The 22,500-nt window shown below is 45.9% G+C and overlaps 2 protein-coding genes and 1 long non-coding RNA gene across 4 annotated transcripts in view; 2 read left to right on the top strand and 1 right to left on the bottom strand.

The window, feature by feature from the left end:
* brsk1b (BR serine/threonine kinase 1b) overlaps window positions 1-16,658 on the top strand; it is a 25,519-nt gene extending 8,861 nt beyond the window's left edge. Inside the window, exons 8-19 of one of the 2 annotated variants that reach the window (XM_083566735.1) lie at window positions 3,073-3,219; window positions 3,334-3,365; window positions 3,645-3,809; window positions 4,011-4,108; window positions 6,264-6,414; window positions 11,102-11,162; window positions 11,579-12,182; window positions 12,911-12,959; window positions 13,048-13,171; window positions 13,835-14,036; window positions 14,650-14,739; window positions 15,289-16,658. In XM_083566735.1, the coding sequence (XP_083422861.1) occupies window positions 3,073-3,219; window positions 3,334-3,365; window positions 3,645-3,809; window positions 4,011-4,108; window positions 6,264-6,414; window positions 11,102-11,162; window positions 11,579-12,182; window positions 12,911-12,959; window positions 13,048-13,171; window positions 13,835-14,036; window positions 14,650-14,739; window positions 15,289-15,497 (1,932 nt within the window). In that variant the 3' untranslated portion in view covers window positions 15,498-16,658. The remainder of the gene's footprint in view (window positions 1-3,072; window positions 3,220-3,333; window positions 3,366-3,644; window positions 3,810-4,010; window positions 4,109-6,263; window positions 6,415-11,101; window positions 11,163-11,578; window positions 12,183-12,910; window positions 12,960-13,047; window positions 13,172-13,834; window positions 14,037-14,649; window positions 14,740-15,288) is intronic. The other variant, XM_083566736.1, reaches the window with a different exon arrangement.
* The window catches only part of LOC310740261, a 104,789-nt gene that overhangs the window by 80,142 nt on the left and 2,147 nt on the right, over window positions 1-22,500 (bottom strand). The gene's annotated exons all lie outside the window — the stretch shown is intronic.
* Window positions 20,203-22,500, top strand: part of cpt1a2b (carnitine palmitoyltransferase 1A2b) — a 46,413-nt gene continuing 44,115 nt past the window's right edge. Inside the window, exon 1 of the mRNA XM_083566791.1 lies at window positions 20,203-20,387. The gene's annotated coding sequence lies outside the window, so the exon portion shown is untranslated. The remainder of the gene's footprint in view (window positions 20,388-22,500) is intronic.

Below are 22,500 nucleotides of genomic sequence, written 5' to 3'. Positions count from 1 at the left end.
ACTGACCTTTATTTAACCTTAGGTGAGCGTGCATGCGTGTGTGTGAGTGTGTGTGTGTGTGTGTGTGTGTGTGTGTGTGTGTGCGGGTTAAACCCAGGAGGAGTGATAGGTGAGTGATAGGTGAGTGACAGGTAAGTGACAGAAACACATCACCTGGTGAGAGTGTATGGTTCAGCCAGCAGGGGGCACAATCTCACAGCAATGCTGAGCTGAGATCACACCTCACACTCTTCACTGTAATGCAGCACAGGGTGGGACACTGTGTAAAATGTAAATAAAACCAAAATGTAATGATTTGCAAATCTTATAAACCCATCTTTTATTCACAATAAAACAGAAAATAGAAATTGTGCTGCAAATTAGACCGATTATCAGGCAGGTGCATCTGAGACACCAAGCCGTGAGTTTCTGGCCTGAGAGAACATAACTTTCTCATTCCAGCAGGTGGCAGTAGTCTATATTTGGCATTCAAACAGGGAAACCAGAAGAACTAGAACTGTAACTATATAAAAAGCAGTGTTTCCACCTGCCGGCATCATTATTGATGGATTCGTGTAGCTTTTTTCAGTCATGTCTGCTAATTTACAAAGACAAGAGCAAGACCGCAACAAACGTGTTCCTTTTTTCCATGTGCTCATTCACTAAGCTAATTAGCCAATCGGATTCTCTTTCTCGCTGTTGAGCTCAGTGGCTGATTTAAAACTTGATGATGTCGTCCAACCAGAGCCAACAGTGCAGAAAAATACTAAATCTAACCGACATTCCCTGACAGCTGACTGCCAGCTTGGTGTGTCCTTTACATTTTTATCATTTCTTCCTAATCTAGTCTTCTAGATTTCATTAGTTAAATATGATGATGCTTTTGGGGAGAGAATGAGAAGAACATTGGGAACTGTATTAGTGAGTCTTTAACCAGCTTTAGTTTAGGCTACAGGGAGGCACAGGTACTAAAACTGCTAACAAGTGCTTGTGTCTTGTGTTGTTCAATAAATGTTTAATTTAAGCAATTTTCTGTATCACATCTTATAAATTAGTAGATTTTATAAGATGAAGGGGGAAAAAGAAAATCTGCCAAACATATTGGCCAAAAATATCAGCTCCCTGATTTCTAAATATCAGCATCAGCCAGAGAAAAACCCAAATCTGTCGACCTCTAATATAAACATCAAATATTTAAACTGAGAATTTATACAATTGTAAGAAAAAAATAAGGTCATTTAGAATTTGATGGCTGCAACACGTCTCATAAAAGCACAGGGCAGGGCCATGTTTCCCACTGTAAACATCACATCTTCTGTCCGTGTACATCTGGGAAGCAGTTACTGAAGTTCTGGGAGAGGAATGTTGTCTCATATGTGTCTGATACAGGATTCTATCTGCTCAGTAGTTTGGGTCTTCTTTGTTGTGTTTTTTGTTTTTATGATGCACCGAATATGCAAAGCCTTCATTAAAGAAATACGTTTTCTGAATGAAAGCATTTGTTGCTCTAAAACCTGTAATATAGCGTTTAGCATTGATGAAGCTGCAAATTCCACAGGCACTAATGCACCACCATCAGTTTCAACATCTGATATTTTTTTTCTATGTTTTAATGTGAATAAAATATGGATTTATGAGATTTACAAATAATTACATTCTGGTTTTTTTTTTTCATTACATTTTAAGTCAAGTTTATTTCTATTAAGCTTTTCACAATGGACATTGTCTCAAAGCAGCTTTACAGAATTTAAGAATAGGGAGACTGTGTGAAGGAAAAACTCCCTTGTATGACTGAGAAGAAACCTTGAGAGGAACCAATCTCAAAAGCAGAACCTCATCCTCATGTGGGTGACATCAAGAGTGTGATTATAGTCTTTAAACACTACAGAACACTGGAGAGTGAGAACTAACATGAGCACTGGAGTGTGTGATTATGACTGATGATCTTTCTACAATCCTTTACAGTCATTATGGTTATAAAACTAGGAGCTACTGAGCAACTCGTGCCAGCTTCTCCATGCCAGAGCCTTCAAACACTCCAGGAGGTCCAGTGTCCAAACTCCACATGAAGTGGGATCTAATTGGCACTGGTACGTCTCTAGATGGTTCTGGATGTTTGTGAGCATCTACTTATTTAAAGGTCCACAATCTTCACAAGGTGGGACGTGAATGGAGCTGGAGCAACCTCAGGAAGCCTCGGGATGGGGAGAGAAGGAGAAGCAGTGGAGAGGAATTAGCGTAGCTGCTGTTCATGATATTAACAGCACAAGTTGATAATGTGATGTGATCAGATGTTCTGGAGCACAAGGTTATGATGTGATGTGTGTTATGTGTAGAACTCCCTAAAAACATACGTCTTTAATCTGCACTTAAACTGGGAGAGTGTATCTGAACCCCGAACACTGTCAGGAAGACTATTCCAGAGTTTAGGAGCTAAATGTGAGAATGTTCTACCACCTTTAGTGGACTTTGCTATTCTAGGAACTACTAGAAGCCCAGAGTTTTGAGATCTCAGGGAGCGTGACGGATTGTAGCGTGTTAGAAGACTGGATAGATACATGGGAGCCAAACCATTTAGTGTTTTGTAGGTAAGTAGCAGTAGTTTGTAGTGGATTTGAAACTTAACAGGAAGCCAATGTAGGGACGAGAAGATTGGGGTTATATGGTGATATTTTCTCGACCTTGTGAGAACTCACATGACTGCTGCATTCTGAACTAACTGAAGCTTGTTTATTAATGATGCAGGACATCCACCTAGTAATGCATTACAGTAGTCCAGTCTGGAGGTCATGAATGCATGGACGAGCTTCTCTGCATCAGATGTATTTTACAGTACATGTCCTAACTTTTTTGGAATTGGGGTTGTACATCATGTTATTAAACTGCACGTTGTGTGTGTGTGTGTGTGTGTGTGTGTGTGTGTGTGTGTCTGGACAAAGTATATTGTTATAGTATATTATATAGAAATAATTCTACTCTGTGCTCGTGTCAGTAATTATGACCCCTGCCAGGTTACTGTAAATTAGTGTGTGTGTGTGTGTGTGTGTGTGTGTGTGTGTGTGTGTGTGTGTGTGTGACATTTGACCCCTGCAGGGAGCTTTACCCTTTGATCATGATAACCTGCGGCAGCTGCTGGAGAAGGTGAAGAGTGGAGTGTTCCACATGCCCCACTTCATCCCACCCGAGTGTCAGGCGCTGCTGAGGGGCATGATCGAGGTCAACCCCGAGAAACGCCTTACGGTACACACACACACACACACACACACACACACACACACACACACACACACACACACACACACACAAGAGACACACAAGAGACACACACTTAGACTGTGTTGTTTGTGTTCACAGCTGGAAGCAATACACAAACACCCATGGTACCTGTGAGTAATGATCCCCCCATCCACTGATCTGTGTGTGTGTGTGTGTGTGTGTGCGTGCGCGTGTGCGTGCGTGTGTGCGTGCGTGCGTGTGTGTGCGCGTGTGTGCGAATTAAGTTTTTGTATGTTTTATTTTATGAGTGGTTGCTATGGTAACGATAACATAGCAGCACCAGTTTAATATAAATGTGCTGCTTGTTTGAAAAATTAATCAGCACTGTGTGACCAGTCCCTCTGTTGTGTGTGTGTGTGTGTGTGTGTGTGTGTGTGTGTGTGTGTCAGTGGAGGTCGTAACGAGCCGTGTCCTGAACAACCTCCCCCCAGACGAGTGTGTGTAAAGAGGATCATGTCTCTGACAGAACTGGACCCTGATGTGTTGGACAGTATGCACTCTCTGGGCTGCTTCAGGGACCGAGTCAAACTGACACGAGACCTGCAGTGTGAAGAGTGAGTGTGTGTGTGTGTGTGTGTGTGTGTGTGTGTGTGTGTGTGTGTGTGTGTGTGTCATAGATTCCTCTGAATCAGGTATATATAATTACATCAGGTATGGTGTTCACTTTTTGATTCTTGTTCTCTCTCTCTCTCTCTCTCTCTCTCTCTCTCTCTCTCTCTCTCTCTCTCTCTCTCTCTCCTCTTTCTGTCTCTTAGAGAAAACCAGGAGAAGATGATCTACTACCTGCTGCTGGACAGAAAGGAGCGCTACCCCAGTTATGAGGATGAAGATCTTCCTCCCAGGAATGATATTGGTGAGAAAGCAGATGAGCAGCAGAGCTGGATCTTCATCTTTGGAGGAAGATGAAAAACGCAGGAGACTAATCTGGCTAGTAGTGTGGGTGCGGAAATGAGATCATGTGGATCGTTCTCCGATGATCATCATGCACGAGTTGCCAAGGGGTTTGGGGGTTAAACTTGTTGAAGGTCTTCTTCTTGTCGTCTTCCGGTTATGTGCTTCTGCTGTTAAACCCACTTAAAACACCTGGAATGACTCGTCGCAGCATGGCAGTATGTCAAACGTACGTCATGTCTCTGTGGCAGATTTCACCTTTGCTCTTTGCTGTAACTCGCTATTTCATCGTTCTGTTCTTTAAAAATATCAAACAATCCTTTAATATACTAATAAATATAAAATATAATAAACGTAATAAACGGCCCCTTAGTGAACACGTCAAATAGCATGTACACCAGAAGCTAAATGGCAGTGGTGAACAAGTATTTTAAGAAGAAGGAGGATCATAGGGTGACGTATAAGAGTGGAGGAAGGTGCACACAGGTGGATTATCTTCTGTGTAGGAGATGCAACCTAAAGGAGATTGGAGACTGTAAGGTGTTGGCGGGGGACAGTGTAGCTAGACAGCATCGGATGGTGGTCTGTAGGATGGTTTTGGAGGTGAAGAAGAAGAGGAGGAGAGTGAGGACTGAAAGAAGAATAAGATGGTGGAAACTGAAGGAGGAAGAGTGTAGTGTGAGGTTCAGGGAAGAGGTCAGACAGGAGCTCGGTGGTGGTGAAGAGGTGTTGGGTGATTGTCGAACTACTGCAGGAGTGATGAGGGAGACAGTTAGAAAGGTTCTTGGTGTAACATCTGGAAATAGAAAGCAAGACAAGGAGACGTGGTGGTGGAATGAGGAAGTGGAGAGCAGAAGGAGAAAGAGGCTGGAGAAACAGAATTGGGATCGACAGAGTGATGAGAAAAGTAGGCAGGAGAACAAGGAGATGCAGCAGCAGGTGAAGAGGGATGTGGTGAAAGCCAAGGAAAAGGCATATGAGGAGCTGTAGGAGAAGTTGGACACTAAGGAAGGAGAAAAGGATTTGTAGCGATTGGCCAGTCAGAGGAACCGAGCTGGGAAGGATGTGCTGCAAGTTAGAGCAATAAAGGATGGAGAGGGAAATGTGTTGACTAGTGAGAAGAGTGTGTTGAGAAGATGGAGGGAGGATTGTGAGCAGCTGATGATTGAGGAAAATGAGAGAGAGAGAAGGTTGGATGATGTGGAGATGTGAAGCAGGATGTAGATAGGATTAGTAAGGAGGAAGTGAGAGCAGCTATTAAGAGGATGAAGAATGGAAAGTCAGTTGGACCAGATGACATACCAGTAGAAGCATGGAGATGTTTAGGAGAGATGCAGTGGAGTTTTTAACCAGATTGTGTATCAAGATTCTGGAAGGTGAGAAGATGCCTGAGGAATGGAGAAGGAGTGTGCTGGTACTGATCTTTAAGAATAAGGGAGATGTGCAGACCTGCAGTAACTACAGGGGAATTAAGTTGATCAGTCACACCATGAAGTTCTGGGAAAGAGTAGTGGAAGCCACTACTCGTGAGTGCGTGCGTGCGCGTGTGTGTGTGTGTGTGTGTGGTTTCAAGTAGAAGGTGTGTCACTGGCATTACAGGACTGTCTGGTTTTAAACACACACACACACACACACACACATACACACACACACACATACACACACACACACATACACACACACACACACACACACACACACACACACACACACACACACACAGTAGAATGATGAGATGTAATGAAACTGGATGAGGGTATAAGGGTGTTTATGACTGTGCAGACTGACAGCTCTAATCAGTGTTGTGTAGTTGTGTGTAAGATGTGTGAAGCACCATAAACTTTATAAGTGTGAGACTTGACTCAAATCCCCATGTTTATACCTCACATTCAGAACATTCAGAACACTTGTTCAGAAGATTTATTTGTTGTCCTGTATACTGAGACTCGCAGGTTTCTCGCTGAGACGCTAATGCTGTGTGAATAAGGCTATAGTGAGAGTAACTTATCATGTACACACATATGATGTGCATGATTAAATATAGACGTGTTGTGTGTGTGCGCTGTGTGTATGTGATGCGTGTTGTGTGTTTGTGTGTGTGCGTGTGACCTGTTCAGATCCTCCCCGTAAACGAGTGGACTCTCCCATGCTGACCCGTCATGGCCGCTGTCGACCGGAGAGGAAGAGCCTGGAGGTGCTGAGTGTGACGGATCAGGGTTCCCCGACTCCACCCCGTCGGGCCCTCGACACCTCCGCACATAGCCAGAGGTCAGAATCCTTACATACATGCACACACACCCACCTCAGGATTGTGGTGAACAGGTCATCTTCCACACCTCAGCATTGAGGACTCAATGAAAAGCAGATGTTTACTCTGTCTGTCCAAAACCAGACACTCATCACTGCAGCTGCTACTGCACTCACCTTATTCAATCCCACAATGCACTGCAGATAGCACTTTAATATAATGTGTAGGGAATATGTAGTAGAGAGTAGGGTATAGGGGAGTAGGATATAAGGGAATAGGGTACAAGGGTGTAGGGTATAAGAGAGTAGGGTGTAGGGTATACGGGTGTCGGGTATAAGGGTGTAGGGTATACAGGTGTCGGGTATAAGGGTGTAGGGTATACGGGTGTAGGGTATACAGGTGTAGGGTATACGGGTGTCGGGTATACGGGTGTAGGGTATACGGGTGTGGGGTATACGGGTGTAGGGTATAAGAGAGTAGGGTGTAGGGTATACGGGTGTCGGGTATAAGGGTGTTGGGTATACGGGTGTAGGGTATACGGGTGTGGGGTATACGGATGTGTGGTTTACGGGTGTGGGCTATACGGGTGTAGGGTATAAGAGAGTAGGGTGTAGGGTATACGGGTGTAGGGTATATGGGTGTAGGGTATAAGAGAGTAGGGTGTAGGGTATAAGGGTGTAGGGTATACGGGTGTAGGGTATACGGGTGTAGAGTATAAGAGAGTAGGGTGTAGGGTATATGGGTGTGGGGTATACGGGTGTGGGGTATACGGGTGTGGGGTATACGGGTGTAGGGTATAAGAGAGTAGGGTGTGGGGTATACAAGTGTAGGGTATACGGATGTAGGGTATATGGGTGTAGGGTATAAGAGAGTAGGGTGTAGGGTATACGGGTGTGGGGTATACGGGTGTAGGGTATATGGGTGTAGGGTATATGAGAGTAGGGTGTAGGGTATACGGGTGTAGGGTATACGGGTGTAGGGTATATGGGTGTAGGGTATACGGGTGTAGGGTATATGGGTGTAGGGTATATGAGAGTAGGGTGAAGGGTATACGGGTGTGGGGTATACGGGTGTAGGGTATACGGGTGTAGGGTATACGGGTGTAGGGTATATGGGTGTAGGGTATACGGGGGTAGGGTATATGGGTGTAGGGTATATGAGAGTAGGGTGTAGGGTATACGGGTGTGGGGTATACGGGTGTAGGGTATACGGGTGTAGGGTAAATGGGTGTAGGGTATATGAGAGTAGGGTGTAGGGTATACAGGTGTGGGGTATACGGGTGTAGGGTATATGGGTGTAGGGTATACGGGTGTAGGGTATATGGGTGTAGAGTATACGGGTGTAGGGTATATGAGAGTAGGGTGTAGGGTATATGGGTGAGGGGTATATGGGTGTAGGGTATACGGGTGTAGGGTATATGAGAGTAGGGTGTAGGGTATACGGGTGTGGGGTATACGGGTGTAGGGTATACGGGTGTAGGGTATATGGGTGTAGGGTATAAGAGAGTAGGGTATAAGAGAGTAGGGTATACGGGTGTAGGGTATAAGAGAGTAGGGTATACGGGTGTAGGGTATAAGAGAGTAGGGTATACGGGTATAGGGTATATGAGAGTAGGGTGTAGGGTATACGGGTGTGGGGTATACGGGTGTAGGGTATATGGGTGTAGGGTATAAGAGAGTAGGGTATACGGGTGTAGGGTATAAGAGAGTAGGGTATACGGGTGTAGGGTATAAGAGAGTAGGGTATACGGGTGTAGGGTATATGGGTGTAGGGTATACGGGTGTAGGGTATAAGGGTGTAGGGTATACGGGTGTAGGGTATACAGGTGTAGGGTATACGGGTGTCGGGTATACGGGTGTCGGGTATACGGGTGTAGGGTATACGGGTGTGGGGTATACGGGTGTAGGGTATAAGAGAGTAGGGTGTAGGGTATACGGGTGTCGGGTATAAGGGTGTAGGGTATACGGGTGTAGGGTATACGGATGTGGGGTATACGGATGTGTGGTATACGGGTGTGGGCTATACGGGTGTAGGGTATAAGAGAGTAGGGTGTAGGGTATACGGGTGTAGGGTATATGGGTGTAGGGTATAAGAGAGTAGGGTGTAGGGTATAAGGGTGTAGGGTATACAGGTGTAGGGTATACGGGTGTAGAGTATAAGAGAGTAGGGTGTAGGGTATACGGGTGTGGGGTATACGGGTGTGGGGTATACAGGTGTAGGGTATAAGAGAGTAGGGTGTGGGGTATACGGGTGTAGGGTATACGGATGTAGGGTATATGGGTGTAGGGTATAAGAGAGTAGGGTGTAGGGTATACGGGTGTGGGGTATACAGGTGTAGGGTATATGGGTGTAGGGTATATGAGAGTAGGGTGTAGGGTATACGGGTGTAGGGTATATGGGTGTAGTGTATACGGGTGTAGGGTATACGGGTGTAGGGTATATGGGTGTAGGGTATACGGGTGTAGGGTATATGGGTGTAGGGTATATGAGAGTAGGGTGAAGGGTATACGGGTGTGGGGTATACGGGTGTAGGGTATACGGGTGTAGGGTATACGGGTGTAGGGTATACGGGTGTAGGGTATATGGGTGTAGGGTATACGGGGGTAGGGTATATGGGTGTAGGGTATATGAGAGTAGGGTGTAGGGTATACGGGTGTGGGGTATACGGGTGTAGGGTATACGGGTGTAGGGTAAATGGGTGTAGGGTATATGAGAGTAGGGTGTAGGGTATACAGGTGTGGGGTATACGGGTGTAGGGTATATGGGTGTAGGGTATACGGGTGTGGGGTATACGGGTGTGGGGTATACGGGTGTAGGGTATAAGAGAGTAGGGTGTGGGGTATACGGGTGTAGGGTATACGGATGTAGGGTATATGGGTGTAGGGTATAAGAGAGTAGGGTGTAGGGTATACGGGTGTGGGGTATACGGGTGTAGGGTATATGGGTGTAGGGTATATGAGAGTAGGGTGTAGGGTATACGGGTGTAGGGTATATGGGTGTAGGGTATACGGGTGTAGGGTATATGGGTGTAGGGTATACGGGTGTAGGGTATATGGGTGTAGGGTATATGAGAGTAGGGTGAAGGGTATACGGGTGTGGGGTATACGGGTGTAGGGTATACGGGTGTAGGGTATACGGGTGTAGGGTATATGGGTGTAGGGTATACGGGGGTAGGGTATATGGGTGTAGGGTATATGAGAGTAGGGTGTAGGGTATACGGGTGTGGGGTATACGGGTGTAGGGTATACGGGTGTAGGGTAAATGGGTGTAGGGTATATGAGAGTAGGGTGTAGGGTATACAGGTGTGGGGTATACGGGTGTAGGGTATATGGGTGTAGGGTATACGGGTGTAGGGTATATGGGTGTAGAGTATAAGGGTGTAGGGTATATGAGAGTAGGGTATATGGGTGAGGGGTATATGGGTGTAGGGTGTAGGGTATATGAGAGTAGGGTATACGGGTGTGGGGTATACGGGTGTAGGGTATACGGGTGTAGGGTATATGGGTGTAGGGTATAAGAGAGTAGGGTATACGGGTGTAGGGAATAAGAGAGTAGGGTATACGGGTGTAGGGTATAAGAGAGTAGGGTATACGGGTGTAGGGTATAAGAGAGTAGGGTATACGGGTATAGGGTATATGAGAGTAGGGTGTAGGGTATACGGGTGTGGGGTATACGGGTGTAGGGTATACGGGTGTAGGGTATATGGGTGTAGGGTATAAGAGAGTAGGGTATACGGGTGTAGGGTATAAGAGAGTAGGGTATACGGGTGTAGGGTATAAGAGAGTAGGGTATACGGGTGTAGGGTATATGGGTGTAGGGTATACGGGTGTAGGGTATATGGGTGTAGAGTATACGGGTGTAGGGTATATGAGAGTAGGGTGTAGGGTATATGGGTGAGGGGTATATGGGTGTAGGGTATACGGGTGTAGGGTATATGAGAGTAGGGTGTAGGGTATACGGGTGTGGGGTATACGGGTGTGGGGTATACGAGTGTAGGGTATACGGGTGTAGGGTATAAGAGAGTAGGGTATACGGTTGTAGGGTATAAGAGAGTAGGGTATACGGGTGTAGGGTATAAGAGAGTAGGGTATACGGGTGTAGGGTATAAGAGAGTAAGGTATACGGGTGTAGGGTATAAGAGAGTAGGGTATACGGGTGTAGGGTATAAGAGAGTAAGGTATACGGGTGTAGGGTATAAGAGAGTAGGATATTCGGGTGTAGGGTATAAGAGAGTAGGGTATACGGGTGTTGGGTGTAAGAGAGTAGGGTATACGGGTGTAGGGTATAGAGTGCACTAGGTCTCTGATTCAGTGCATTAAGTTGATTTTCATGAATTAATAAATGCAGTAAAATTGAATGTAAAGAATATAAATATAATCATTTACTTTCTACATGCTGTAGAAAGGCATGTGTGTGTGTGTGTGTGTGTGTGTGTGTGTGCGCGCGCATGTGCGTCCGTTGTCGTTCGCTACACAACAGAACCATAGAAGGACAATGCTGTGATGACAGTTGCTGAGAGATCATCATTTCAACACATAACCTCACTCCAGATTATCTTAAACCTGTAAACATTAGCTATGAAGAATGGAATTTTAAACATTACACAGCCACACCCACTGAATAGCTGTGTAACAGTGTTCTGTGTGTGTGTGTGTGTGTGTGTGTGTGTGTGTGTGTGTGTGTGTGTGTGTGTGTGTGTGTGAGCAGATCTCGCTCAGTGAGCGGCGCTTCGACCGGTTTGTCCTCTAGCCCCCTGAGCAGCCCCAGAGTAAGTCTCACTCCTCGTTTCCCTGTGTGTAAATGCATTTGTTCATCTATTTCACACTGTTCCATTTAGAGTCATGACTCATACCATAGACCTGCCCCTTACACACACACACACACGCACACACACGCACACACACACTGAACTACAGTTTATTCAATAATTTTGCAATAGCACAATAACACATTAACAATTTGTTGGGAGTGAGTCTGTGAGTCTGTGTGTGTGTGTGTGTGTGTGTGTGTGTGTCGGAAGTGTGTGTCATGTTCCTGGATGTATTCATGCTCAGTGTAACTCTGTTCTTGCTAATCATGAGCCATAGCTCTCATTAACTCTCATCCTCATTGCTGTTCTCTTCATCTCTCCATTCTTCTGTCCTCCTCCATCTTTCTGTCCCCTTTTTTCTCCCACCTCATCAGAGTCCAGTTTTCACCTTCAGCCAATCCGAGGTCGCCTCTGCCTCTGCCACACAAGCCAAAGACCCCAAAGCGGGAAGCAGCCACGCCTCTCGGGCTGCCCAGCGTGTACCCGACCAAAAAACCCAGACACTTCCCTCGAAGGCGGCGAGTGAGCGTCTGCATCTGCAGTCTATGAAGTCTCTCCCCCTGCAGACGCCACCCTCCCCCTCCCCCTCCCCATCTCCACTCCTTTCCCCCATCCCTCGTTTCTTCTTCTTCCCCGCTCCCTCCGTCCTGAAGTCCGTCACTAAGTCCATTTATCCTAACTCTGCCCATGTGTCGCAGGTCACGCCCCAGGATTCCCCGCTTCCCACCCCCCTTGGAACACCCCAGCACCCCCCTCCCACCCCACCATCCTCCTCTTCCTCCTCCTCCTCTTCACGAGCTGAAGGGGGCGGGGCTGGCAGCAGTACAGGGGGTGGTTCCCTGTCCCTCACTCCCCCCTCCAGCCCCGGCGCAGGTGGTGGAATGGCTGCTAGTAGCTCCGCCCATTGGAGGAGCCGTCTCAACTCATTCAAGAACAACCTGCTGGGTTCTCCACGCTTCCATCGCCGCAAGCTGCAGGGTGAGGCGCTGCATGGGATTAGTAATTATATATTATCTAAACATAACCCTAACCCTGACCCTGGAGCAAACCATGACTCTAAACATAACCCTAACCCTGACCCTGGCCCAAACCATGACTCTAACCTTGGCCTTAACCCTAACCTCGACTCTAACCCCTATCCCTAAACCCATCCCCAACCCTTACCAAACCCTAACCCTAACCCCTATCCCTAAACCCATCCACAACCCTTACCAAACCCTAACCCTAACCCCTATCCCTAAACCCTATCCATAACCCTGACCTCAACTCTAACCCTAACCCTGACCCTAAACATGGCCCTAACCCTGACCCCAGCCCAAACCGTGACTCTAACCTTGACTTAACCCTAACCTCGACTCTAACCCCTATCCCTAAACCCTATCCATAACCCTGACCTTAACTCTAACCCTAACCCTGACCCTAACTTGAACTCTGACCCCAGCCCTGACTGTGATTCCAACCCAGACCCCAAGTCTTTTCCTCCTGTTAATTTATGTCCTATTTTGTATAAACTTATTTAATATAAAGTGGTTGGAAGTTTAACCCCCTAATAATGAGTAATTGTACATTTTACAGAACTCAAAAACACACACACACACACACACACACACACACACACACACACACACACACACACACACACACAGGTTTCTTAAGTTCCTCAGGTTCTCAGCAGGAACCTGTCTGACTTCTGTCTTTTTCTGCAGTTCCTACATCAGAAGACATGTCCAGCCTGACTCCGGAGTCCAGCCCTGAGTGAGTACCGGGCAGCACTGTGTGTGTGTGTGTGTGTGTGTGTGTGTGTGTGTGTGTGTGTGTAAACTCTGTACTCTGTCCTTTACAGATTGGCTAAGAAGTCCTGGTTTGGGAATTTCATCAGTCTGGAAAAAGAGGAGCAGATTTTTGTTGTGATTCGAGACAAACCTCTGAGTTCCATCAAAGCAGACATTGTCCATGCCTTTCTATCAGTTAGTGCTCTATCTCTTATCTCCTCTTATCTCCTCTAATCTTCTCTCTCCCCTCTCCCCCTCTCCTCTTGTCTCGTCTCATCTCGTCTCATCTATCTTCTCATCTTCTCTTCTCTCCTCTTATCTCCTCTCATCTCCTCTCCTATCTTCCCTCTCCTCTTGTCTCGTCTCATCTCATCTCCTCTCTTCTCCTCCTTTCTCCTCTTATCTCCTCTCATCTCCTTCCCTCTTTTCAGGTTTCATCTCATCCCCTGATTCTCCTCTTATTTCCTTTCATCTCATCTCATCTCATCTCATCTTTCCTCTCATTTCCTCTCATCTCATGGTGTTTCTTCTCATTTCATCTTTTCTCCTCTTCTCTCATATCCTTGTTTCTCCTCTCCTTCTCTTCATCTTCTCTCTATCTCCTTCCCTCTCCTCTTCTCCCCTCCCCTTTCATCTACTTTTCTCTCTCTCATCTCCTTTCATCTAGTCTCCTCTCATTTCATCTCCTTCCCTCTCCATCTTCTCTAATATCCTCTCATCTCATCTCTTCTCCTTTTATCTCATCTTGTCTCCTCTAATCTCATCTCCTTTCCTTTCCATCTTCTCTCGTCTCCTCTACTCTTCTCTCTCTAGCAGAGTTTTCAGTGGAACCTCTCTCTCCCTCTCTCTGTTCTTTAGATTCCATCTCTGAGCCACAGTGTAATCTCTCAGACAAGTTTTAGAGCAGAGTATAAGACGTCTGGTGGTTCCTCCGTCTTCCAGAAGCCCATTAAATTCCAGGTGGACATCGCCTTCTCCGAGGCAGAGCGTGAACGAGAGCGTGGCAGAGAGGGCAAAAGGGAGACTGGAATCTACAGCGTCACCTTCACCCTCATCTCAGGTACAGGTTTATATCAGGATCCTGTGTGTAATCTTCCTGACACATACTGTACTGAGTTCTGATCCGTTCTGTACTGAGATCTGACACATACTGTACTGAGTTCTGACCCGTTCTGTACTGAGATCTGACACATACTGTACTGAGTTCTGATCCGTTCTGTACTGAGATCTGACACATACTGTACTGAGTTCTGACCCGTTCTGTACTGAGATCTGACACATACTGTACTGAGTTCTGATCCGTTCTGTACTGAGATCTGACACATACTGTACTGAGTTCTGACCCGTTCTGTACTGAGATCTGACACATACTGTACTGAGTTCTGATCCGTTCTGTACTGAGATCTGACACATACTGTACTGAGTTCTGATCCGTTCTGTACTGAGATCTGACACATACTGTACTGAGTTCTGACCCGTTCTGTACTGAGATCTGACACATACTGTACTGAGTTCTGACCCGTTCTGTACTGAGATCTGACACATACTGTACTGAGTTCTGACCCGTTCTGTACTGAGATCTGACACATACTGTATTGAGTTCTGATCCGTTCTGTACTGAGATCTGACACATACTGTACTGAGTTCTGACCCGTTCTGTTTGTGTGGTTCAGGTCCTAGTCGCAGGTTTAAGAGAGTGGTGGAAACGATTCAGGCTCAGCTGCTCAGTACTCATGACCAGCCCTCTGTGCAGGCCCTCGCTGGTGAGAGCAGACACACACACACACACACACACACACACACACACACACACACACACACACACGTGTCAACATGATTACTAGCAACTGAATAAAACTAATAATAATAATCACCCATACACATATTAATTAACTAATTAACTGACTAATTAAGATGATTCTATTTTAATATACTTTTATACTTATTTTATTTATTTTTACGTTACTTCTACTTTTTTTTTATCTTATGTTGTATTTCTTTCATGTTTACAAGTTGTACAGTCGTAAAAAGCGTTTCACTATATGTCACTCTGTATGAATGTGTACGTGAGAAATAAAAGGCGAATTTGAATTAATCATTTAATCAGTTACAATTAATTAATTAAGCTCATTAAACACTGTTCAGATTCTTTTAGAAAACACAAATTCCTTATCATCAGAATATTTCACCTACTCTATTGGGTATGTTTTGGTTTGGCCACGCCCACTACACGGCTAATCACATTAAGTGTCGAATAAATAATGAATGGTTTAGACGCGTCTCAGTAAGTCCTGCCCATGTGTCTCTAACAGATGAGAAGAACGGGATCTCGTCTCATCCTCCTGCTACGCCCACCCGCCAGAACTCCCGCCACTCTGAGGGGGGAGGAGACCGCAGCGAGAGGGCGGAGCGCGCAGACGGTGCAGGTACAGGCAGCAGTGGTAGCGTCATCCAGCGCAAGGGGTCGGGCAAGGACAAGCCCCGCCTCCTGTCCTCCAATGGAACCCAGTCTCAGCCGTGAGAGAACTCACTAAAGAGCTGTGACTTTCTCTGTCCCCCTGTCCCCTAATCCCCCCCACCCCCAGGAAATCCCACAATCCCTCACTCACAGCCCTGACTCATCTCTGACCCGTGTAGCTCCAGTGCAGCTGGAAAAAAAACCCAGAAGAAAGCAGATGTTCTCACTCACCGATACACCAATCACCTGCAGACACCTAAAGCTCTCTGAGAGGTGGAGCTGCAATGATGATGATAATGATGTCACTCACCTGGAACCTACAGAGGATCTCAAATCCTTACAGTAATAATAGTTTATCCCTATACATCTGGAAGCTTAGCTACACCACGTCCAGATCAGGTACTGATCACGGAGATGTGCTGAGGTGGACAGGGGTCTCGTTTTCATCATCATTTGATCTTCACTATCGTTAAAAGAATCCTCACTGATACACACTTCCTTCCTGAACACGGTGAGAGAATGAGGAGCGTTCTTCTGCTCCAGGAACACGTGGAGAACATGGCTGCTCCTGAACCACGGTTCTGTAACTGATTGAAGAAAAGTGCTGATGATTGTAGTGAAGGATTTGCGAAGACGAATCAGACCTAGAGCACGAGCACGAGCACGTTCTAATCACATGGTATTTACACACCATTTATTCATCCAGGGCCAGACACAGCGAGGAGACATGGAGTCATGGATACGAGGAGATGATGAGATGTGCAGACGTGAACATGAGGAGCTCCGACAGTCCAGAAAAAACACACAAAAGACTCAATTCTGACCACGTGAACAAATCGAATCATACAAACGTCTCAAAATCAAACACACAATTTTAAAATTGTATTTCATTTAACAGTCCAATATTTTAATTTAAAACCTGTTATTTATTTATTTATTTATTTATTTATTTATTTATTTATTTATTTATTTGGCTGCTGTTCTGGGGTTGCCAGATGTTTCAGAAGTAAACAGAAGAAGCACACTGGATGTTCATTTTGTTTCCTAACATTAAAATAATGCTGCAGTTGTTTTACAGATGTTTTTAAACCACAGTTTCAGTTCTGTTTGTATTTCTGTTCATGTTTCTCATTTTACTTTATTATATTTAAAGATAAAGAATAAAAAAACAATGATGATGTGAAGAGGAGGAATAAAGGACAAGGAGAAGAATCTCACACCTCAGATGAATGTGGCAGCATGTATTTGATGAAAGGAACTGATTCTTAGTGAGGAGTAGGAAAAGGAAGTAGTGGAGGAAGTGAAGCTCCATCATCTTCAGCATCATTAAGAATGTTGACCACAAAAACCCAAAGCAAACAGTCTGAGAGGGACAAATCCATGTACTGAATGTGAGCAGTATTCACACACACACACACACACACACACACACACACTCTCTCTCTCTCTCTCTCTCTCTCTCTCTCTCTCTCTCTGAGCCCCTCCCCCTCTGATTGATCTAACCCTGTCTGTGATCAGAAGACGGCAGTTGTGAAGATCTCCTGCACATGTGATCACTCCTTCATCACTCCTGTGTTTAGCTCCAATACCAACATGAGAAATCATCTGCAGCCTGAGATCTGGACTAAAGCAATATGTCCCAGCTGCGGTATGGAAAGCCACACCCCCATCCCTCAGAAGGTTTCAGATGTAGCTGTGAGGAGGAACGTTGTGAGATCTACTGCTACGAGAATCAAGTTCTTTACATAATAATAAAACAGCAGTTAAAACGTTAAAGTTCACGAGCTGAAACAAACGTGTAGTAACTCGTAAGAACATGTAGGAACTGGTAACTTTTTACACGCTGGACTCATATCGCTGCAGTAGACCAGGATCCTGCGATCTCCTCCAGCTTCATCCCAAACGCCTGCTGTGAAGCCGTGTCTCTATAGAAGCGTTTTACACACACACACATACACACATACACACACACACACACACACACACACACACACACACACACACACACACACACACACACACACACACACACAGGTGAAGAGCACAAAGCTGATGTGGGGAGGAATGGTGAGGTGATGGAGCTGCTGTGGCGCTACTGACATACCGAACACTCCAATGCCTTAATCATGAGCTGAACATGTGTGGGACACACACACACACACACACACACACACACACTACTTTAACCTGCACAAATCATGCATCTGATCATGGGGGGTAGTTACCTCAAGTGTGTGTGTGGAGGCAGAGGGGTGTGTAGTTGTTGTGAACACTCAGCTGTGAGTGAATGCGAAACTAAATTATACACACATATACCATACCTCCATCTTCATCATCATCTTCCTTCTTCTTTTCCATATTGCATCATCATCTCTGAATGTTCTTCTCCTCACTGTATACACACACACGCACACACACACACACACACACACACACACACACACACACACACACACACACACACACAGAGTTCAGATTTCACAATCGTCTCCTTCACGTGTGTATCACCATTTATATACCTCATGTATGTACTCTTTCTCGCATTGTTATACTTTTTCCTTTTTATATCATAATCTTTCCTGCCTGCCCCCTCACATACCCCCTTACCCCCCTCACATACCCCCCTCACATACCCCCTTACCCCCCTCACATACCCCCCTCACATACCCCCTTACCCCCCTCACATACCCCCTTACCCCCCTCACATACCCCCTTACCCCCCTCACATACCCCCCTCACATACCCCCTTACCCCCCTCACATACCCCCCTCACATACCCCCTTACCCCCCTCACATACCCCCTTACCCCCCTCACATACCCCCCTCACATACCCCCTTACCCCCCTCACATACCCCCTTACCCCCCTCACATACCCCCCTCACATACCCCCTTACCCCCTCACATACCCCCTTACCCCCCTCACATACAGCCCTTACCCCCTCACATACCCCCTTACCCCCCTCACATACAGCCCTTACCCCCCTCACATACCCCCTTACCCCCCTCACATACAGCCCTTACCCCCTCACATACCCCCTTACCCCCCTCACATACAGCCCTTACCCCCCTCACATACCCCCTTACCCCCCTCACATACAGCCCTTACCCCCCTCACATACCCCCTTACCCCCCTCACATACCCCCCTTACATACCCCCTTACCCCCTCACATACCCCCTTACCCCCCTCACATACAGCCCTTACCCCCTCACATACCCCCTTACCCCCCTCACATACAGCCCTTACCCCCCTCACATACCCCCTTACCCCCCTCCATACCCCCCTCACATACCCCCTTACCCCCTCACATACCCCCCTCACATACCCCCCTCACATACCCCCTTACCCCCTCACATAGCCCCTTACCCCCTTACATACAGCCCTTACCCCCCTCACATACCCCCTTACCCCCCTCACATACCCCCCTCACATACAGCCCTTACCCCCCTCACATACCCCCCCTCACATACAGCCCTTACCCACCTCACATACCCCCCTCACATACCCCCTTACCCCCTCACATACCCCTAACACCCTCACATACCCGCTTACCCCCTGTCATACCCCTTTACCCTATCACATACAGCCCTTACCCCCCCTCACATACAGCCCTTACCCCCCTCACATACCCCCTTACCCCCTCACATACCCCCTTACCCCCCTCACATACAGCCCTTATCCCCCTCACATACCCCCTTACCCCCCTCACATACCCCCCTCACATACAGCCCTTACCCCCCTCACATACCCCCTTACCCCCCTCACATACCCCCCTCACATACAGCCCTTACCCCCCTCACATACCCCCTTACCCCCTCACATACCCCTAACACCCTCACATACCCTCTTACCCCCTGTCATACCCCCTTACCCTATCACATACAGCCCTTACCCCCCCTCACATACCCCCTTACCCCCTCACATACCCCTAACACCCTCATATACCCCCTTACCCCCTCACATACCCCTTTACCCCCCTCACATACCCCTTACCCCCTCACATACACCTAACACCCTCACATACCCCCTTACCCCCCTCACATACCCCCTTAACCCCCTCACATACCCCTTTACCCCCCTCACATACCCCTTACCCCCTCACATACACCTAACACCCTCACATACCCCCTTACCCCCCTCACATACCCCCTTACCCCCTCACATACCCCTTAACCCCCTCACATACCCCTTTACCCCCCTCACATACCCCCTTACCCCCTCACATACCCCTAACACCCTCACATACCCCCTTACCCCCTCACATACCCCCTTAACCCCTCCTAACATACCCCCTTAACCCACACATCTGCTCTAAACCCCCCACTTTGCCCCTCCCCAGCTGTGATCAGCACTCATTACTCTCCACTTTGTTCTTATTCATGATATACTTATGATGATTATTGATCGCTGTTATTGTTATTGATTATATCATATAAGATTGTAAATCTGTACTCCCCTACAAGCCCCTCGTACACACACCCCATACCCACATACCCCCATGACCCCCCCCCCCCCACACACACACACACACACACACACCACCACAGCACAGTAGAAATCATGTTTTTCACCTGACTGTGAAAGTCGTTTGATTTTGGAGGAAACCCTGAAGAAGGAAACTGAAATGTCTGTATTATAATTCTAATAAAAAGTGCACTATTATTATTGCCTGTGAAAATAAAGAACAATAAACATCATGGAGAAAAAAATAACCAATCGTCTCATCTCTTAGCTGTGTGGGTGTGTCAGGGGGCGGAGCTTACTCTGAGACTAGAGGAGAGCCAAAGTAAATACTGCTCCGAGAGAGGCTCAGTATTAACCAATCATATATCAGGGGGCGGTGTTTGTCGGAATGTTGGTGGGAAAATAACGCCATGTTGTATTTTGAAACACGTCACAGACGGAGAGCAAATTAGCAGATACCAGATACCTTCAACTTCCCTCCTTACACAGGTGAGAACTTTTACTCCTCATATTTTGTGTGTGAGAGAGAGAAAGAGAGAGAGAGAGAGAGAGTGTGTGTGTGTGTGTGTGTGTGTGTGTGTGTGTGTGTGTGTGTGTGTGTGTGTGTGTGAGAGAGAGAGAGAGCGAGAAAGAGAGAGAATGAGAGAGAAAGTGTGTGTGTGTGTGTGTGAGAGAGAGAGTTTTAAAATAGTTTTATATTAAATAAAGTTGTAATTAAAGAAGCCAAAAGGAGAAAGAGGAAGAGAAAGAGATAAAGAGCAGCTACAGGAAATTCCAGAAAATCATAAACTGTAATTATTTTTACTTCCTGTTTCTTCACTGTAGAGTTCAGACAAGTTCATCATGTACACATCTACATCCTCAATGTGTGTGTGGGGGCGTGTCCTTATTACTGTAGGTATAAATGTGTGTGTGGGGGCGTGTCCTCATTACTGTAGGTATAAATGTATGTACAGCTAAAGGTTTAGGTTTCATCATCATCACTGTTCAGTAACATCAATTTGATTTTTAACAATTTTGTGGAGAGAACTGGATTCGGTGTTGGGGAGCTCAGGAGACCACAACACTGTTTATTAAACATCTGGAGGTGATACTCCAACATTTAACCACAGCAAATAAACACACACACACACACACACACACACACACACACACACACACACACACACGATTCCAAATCACTGTTCTCGTGTTTTTTTTCTCCAGATCTTATTTAAGGTTGTAGTACATAATTTATAACTTTTAATTTCACTTCCTGTGATTTAATAGAACTTATTTAGCGATGTGATTTATTATTATTATTATTACTATTATTATTATTATTATTATTATTATTATTATTATTATTATTATTACTATTATTATTATTATTATTATTATTATTATTATTATTATTACTATTATTATTATTATTATTATTATTACTATTATTATTATTATTATTATTATTACTATTATTATTATTATTATTATTATTATAGACATACAGATTTACCCGCACATGTACATGCATGTGCACCAACACCCTTCCGGTTTCCATGGCAACGACCCAAACAGAAAACAGTGAACACCAAACACAATCTTACTGCCGTCCATGTTGTAGGACGGAACGTTTCTGACTTTTCCGCTAAGGAAGTAACTGTAAACATTCCGAGTTCTCGGTCTCGACCTGATCCTTACACACACCTACACACACCTGCTCCTAACACACACCTGCTCCTCACACACCTGGACACGGTCCTGCAGGTAAACATTACATTTTCTGATATTGAAACCTTTTCGCTTCAATGTGTGATTTCAAGGTCCGGTCATTTCACCTTCTCATTTATTTGAGCGTATCTACATGTTCTGGATGTTCTACATGTTCTGTTTGAGCTCAGTTTAAAAGCATGTGTTAGTGAGTTTGCTGTGAAGCTCCATGATAAAAAAATGCCACCATCAGAAACGTGACATGACGCGCAGTGTCTTCACAACATGTTTATTATTGTTTACTTCCTTTAAATAGTCTATAAGTTTGTTCCTTGTAAGTTTCTCCCTAACGCGTGTCTGAGAGGAACTTTAAGAGGAACCAGACTCAAAAAGGAACCTCATCCTCCACACCGAATCATTACAGTGTTAAGGTTATAAAGTGTTCAGTGATGTTTACATGCAGAACTGCAAACTTACAAAATTGCTCCAAGTATCTATGAAGCCCACATTGTTTATGGAGCATCACTCAAATCCAGCAGTTCAGCGACCGTTACCTGCTGTAGGCTTCATCTCCAGGTTTTATTGGGAGGGGGTCAGGGCATGTTACTGCATCAGACATTCTCTATAATATTCCTCTCAGTAACCTCTGACTGTCGAAGGCGTATATCATTAGCTCCTGTGCTTTCCGTAAAACCTCATCTGACCTGCTGTGTCCTGCACCCTGGCTCCTGGTGTTCACCTGACCAGTGCTGCTGGTGCTCCTAAAGATCTCGCTAATTTCACGTGCCTCAGAATAGAGTCTCCTAAACCAGAGCTCTTACAGGTTTCTCAGCGTGTGCTTCACTGAGGAGAGGAATCCTGATGGACACGTGAAGCGGAGAGGAATATGAGAAATGACTTTCTTTAGTTTAAT

The sequence above is a fragment of the Silurus aristotelis genome, assembly GCF_946808225.1.
Source record: "Silurus aristotelis genome assembly, chromosome: 17".
NCBI lineage: Eukaryota > Metazoa > Chordata > Actinopteri > Siluriformes > Siluridae > Silurus > Silurus aristotelis.
Note: the sequence above shows the minus strand (reverse complement) of the source record. Positions and strands in the feature narration are given on the sequence as shown.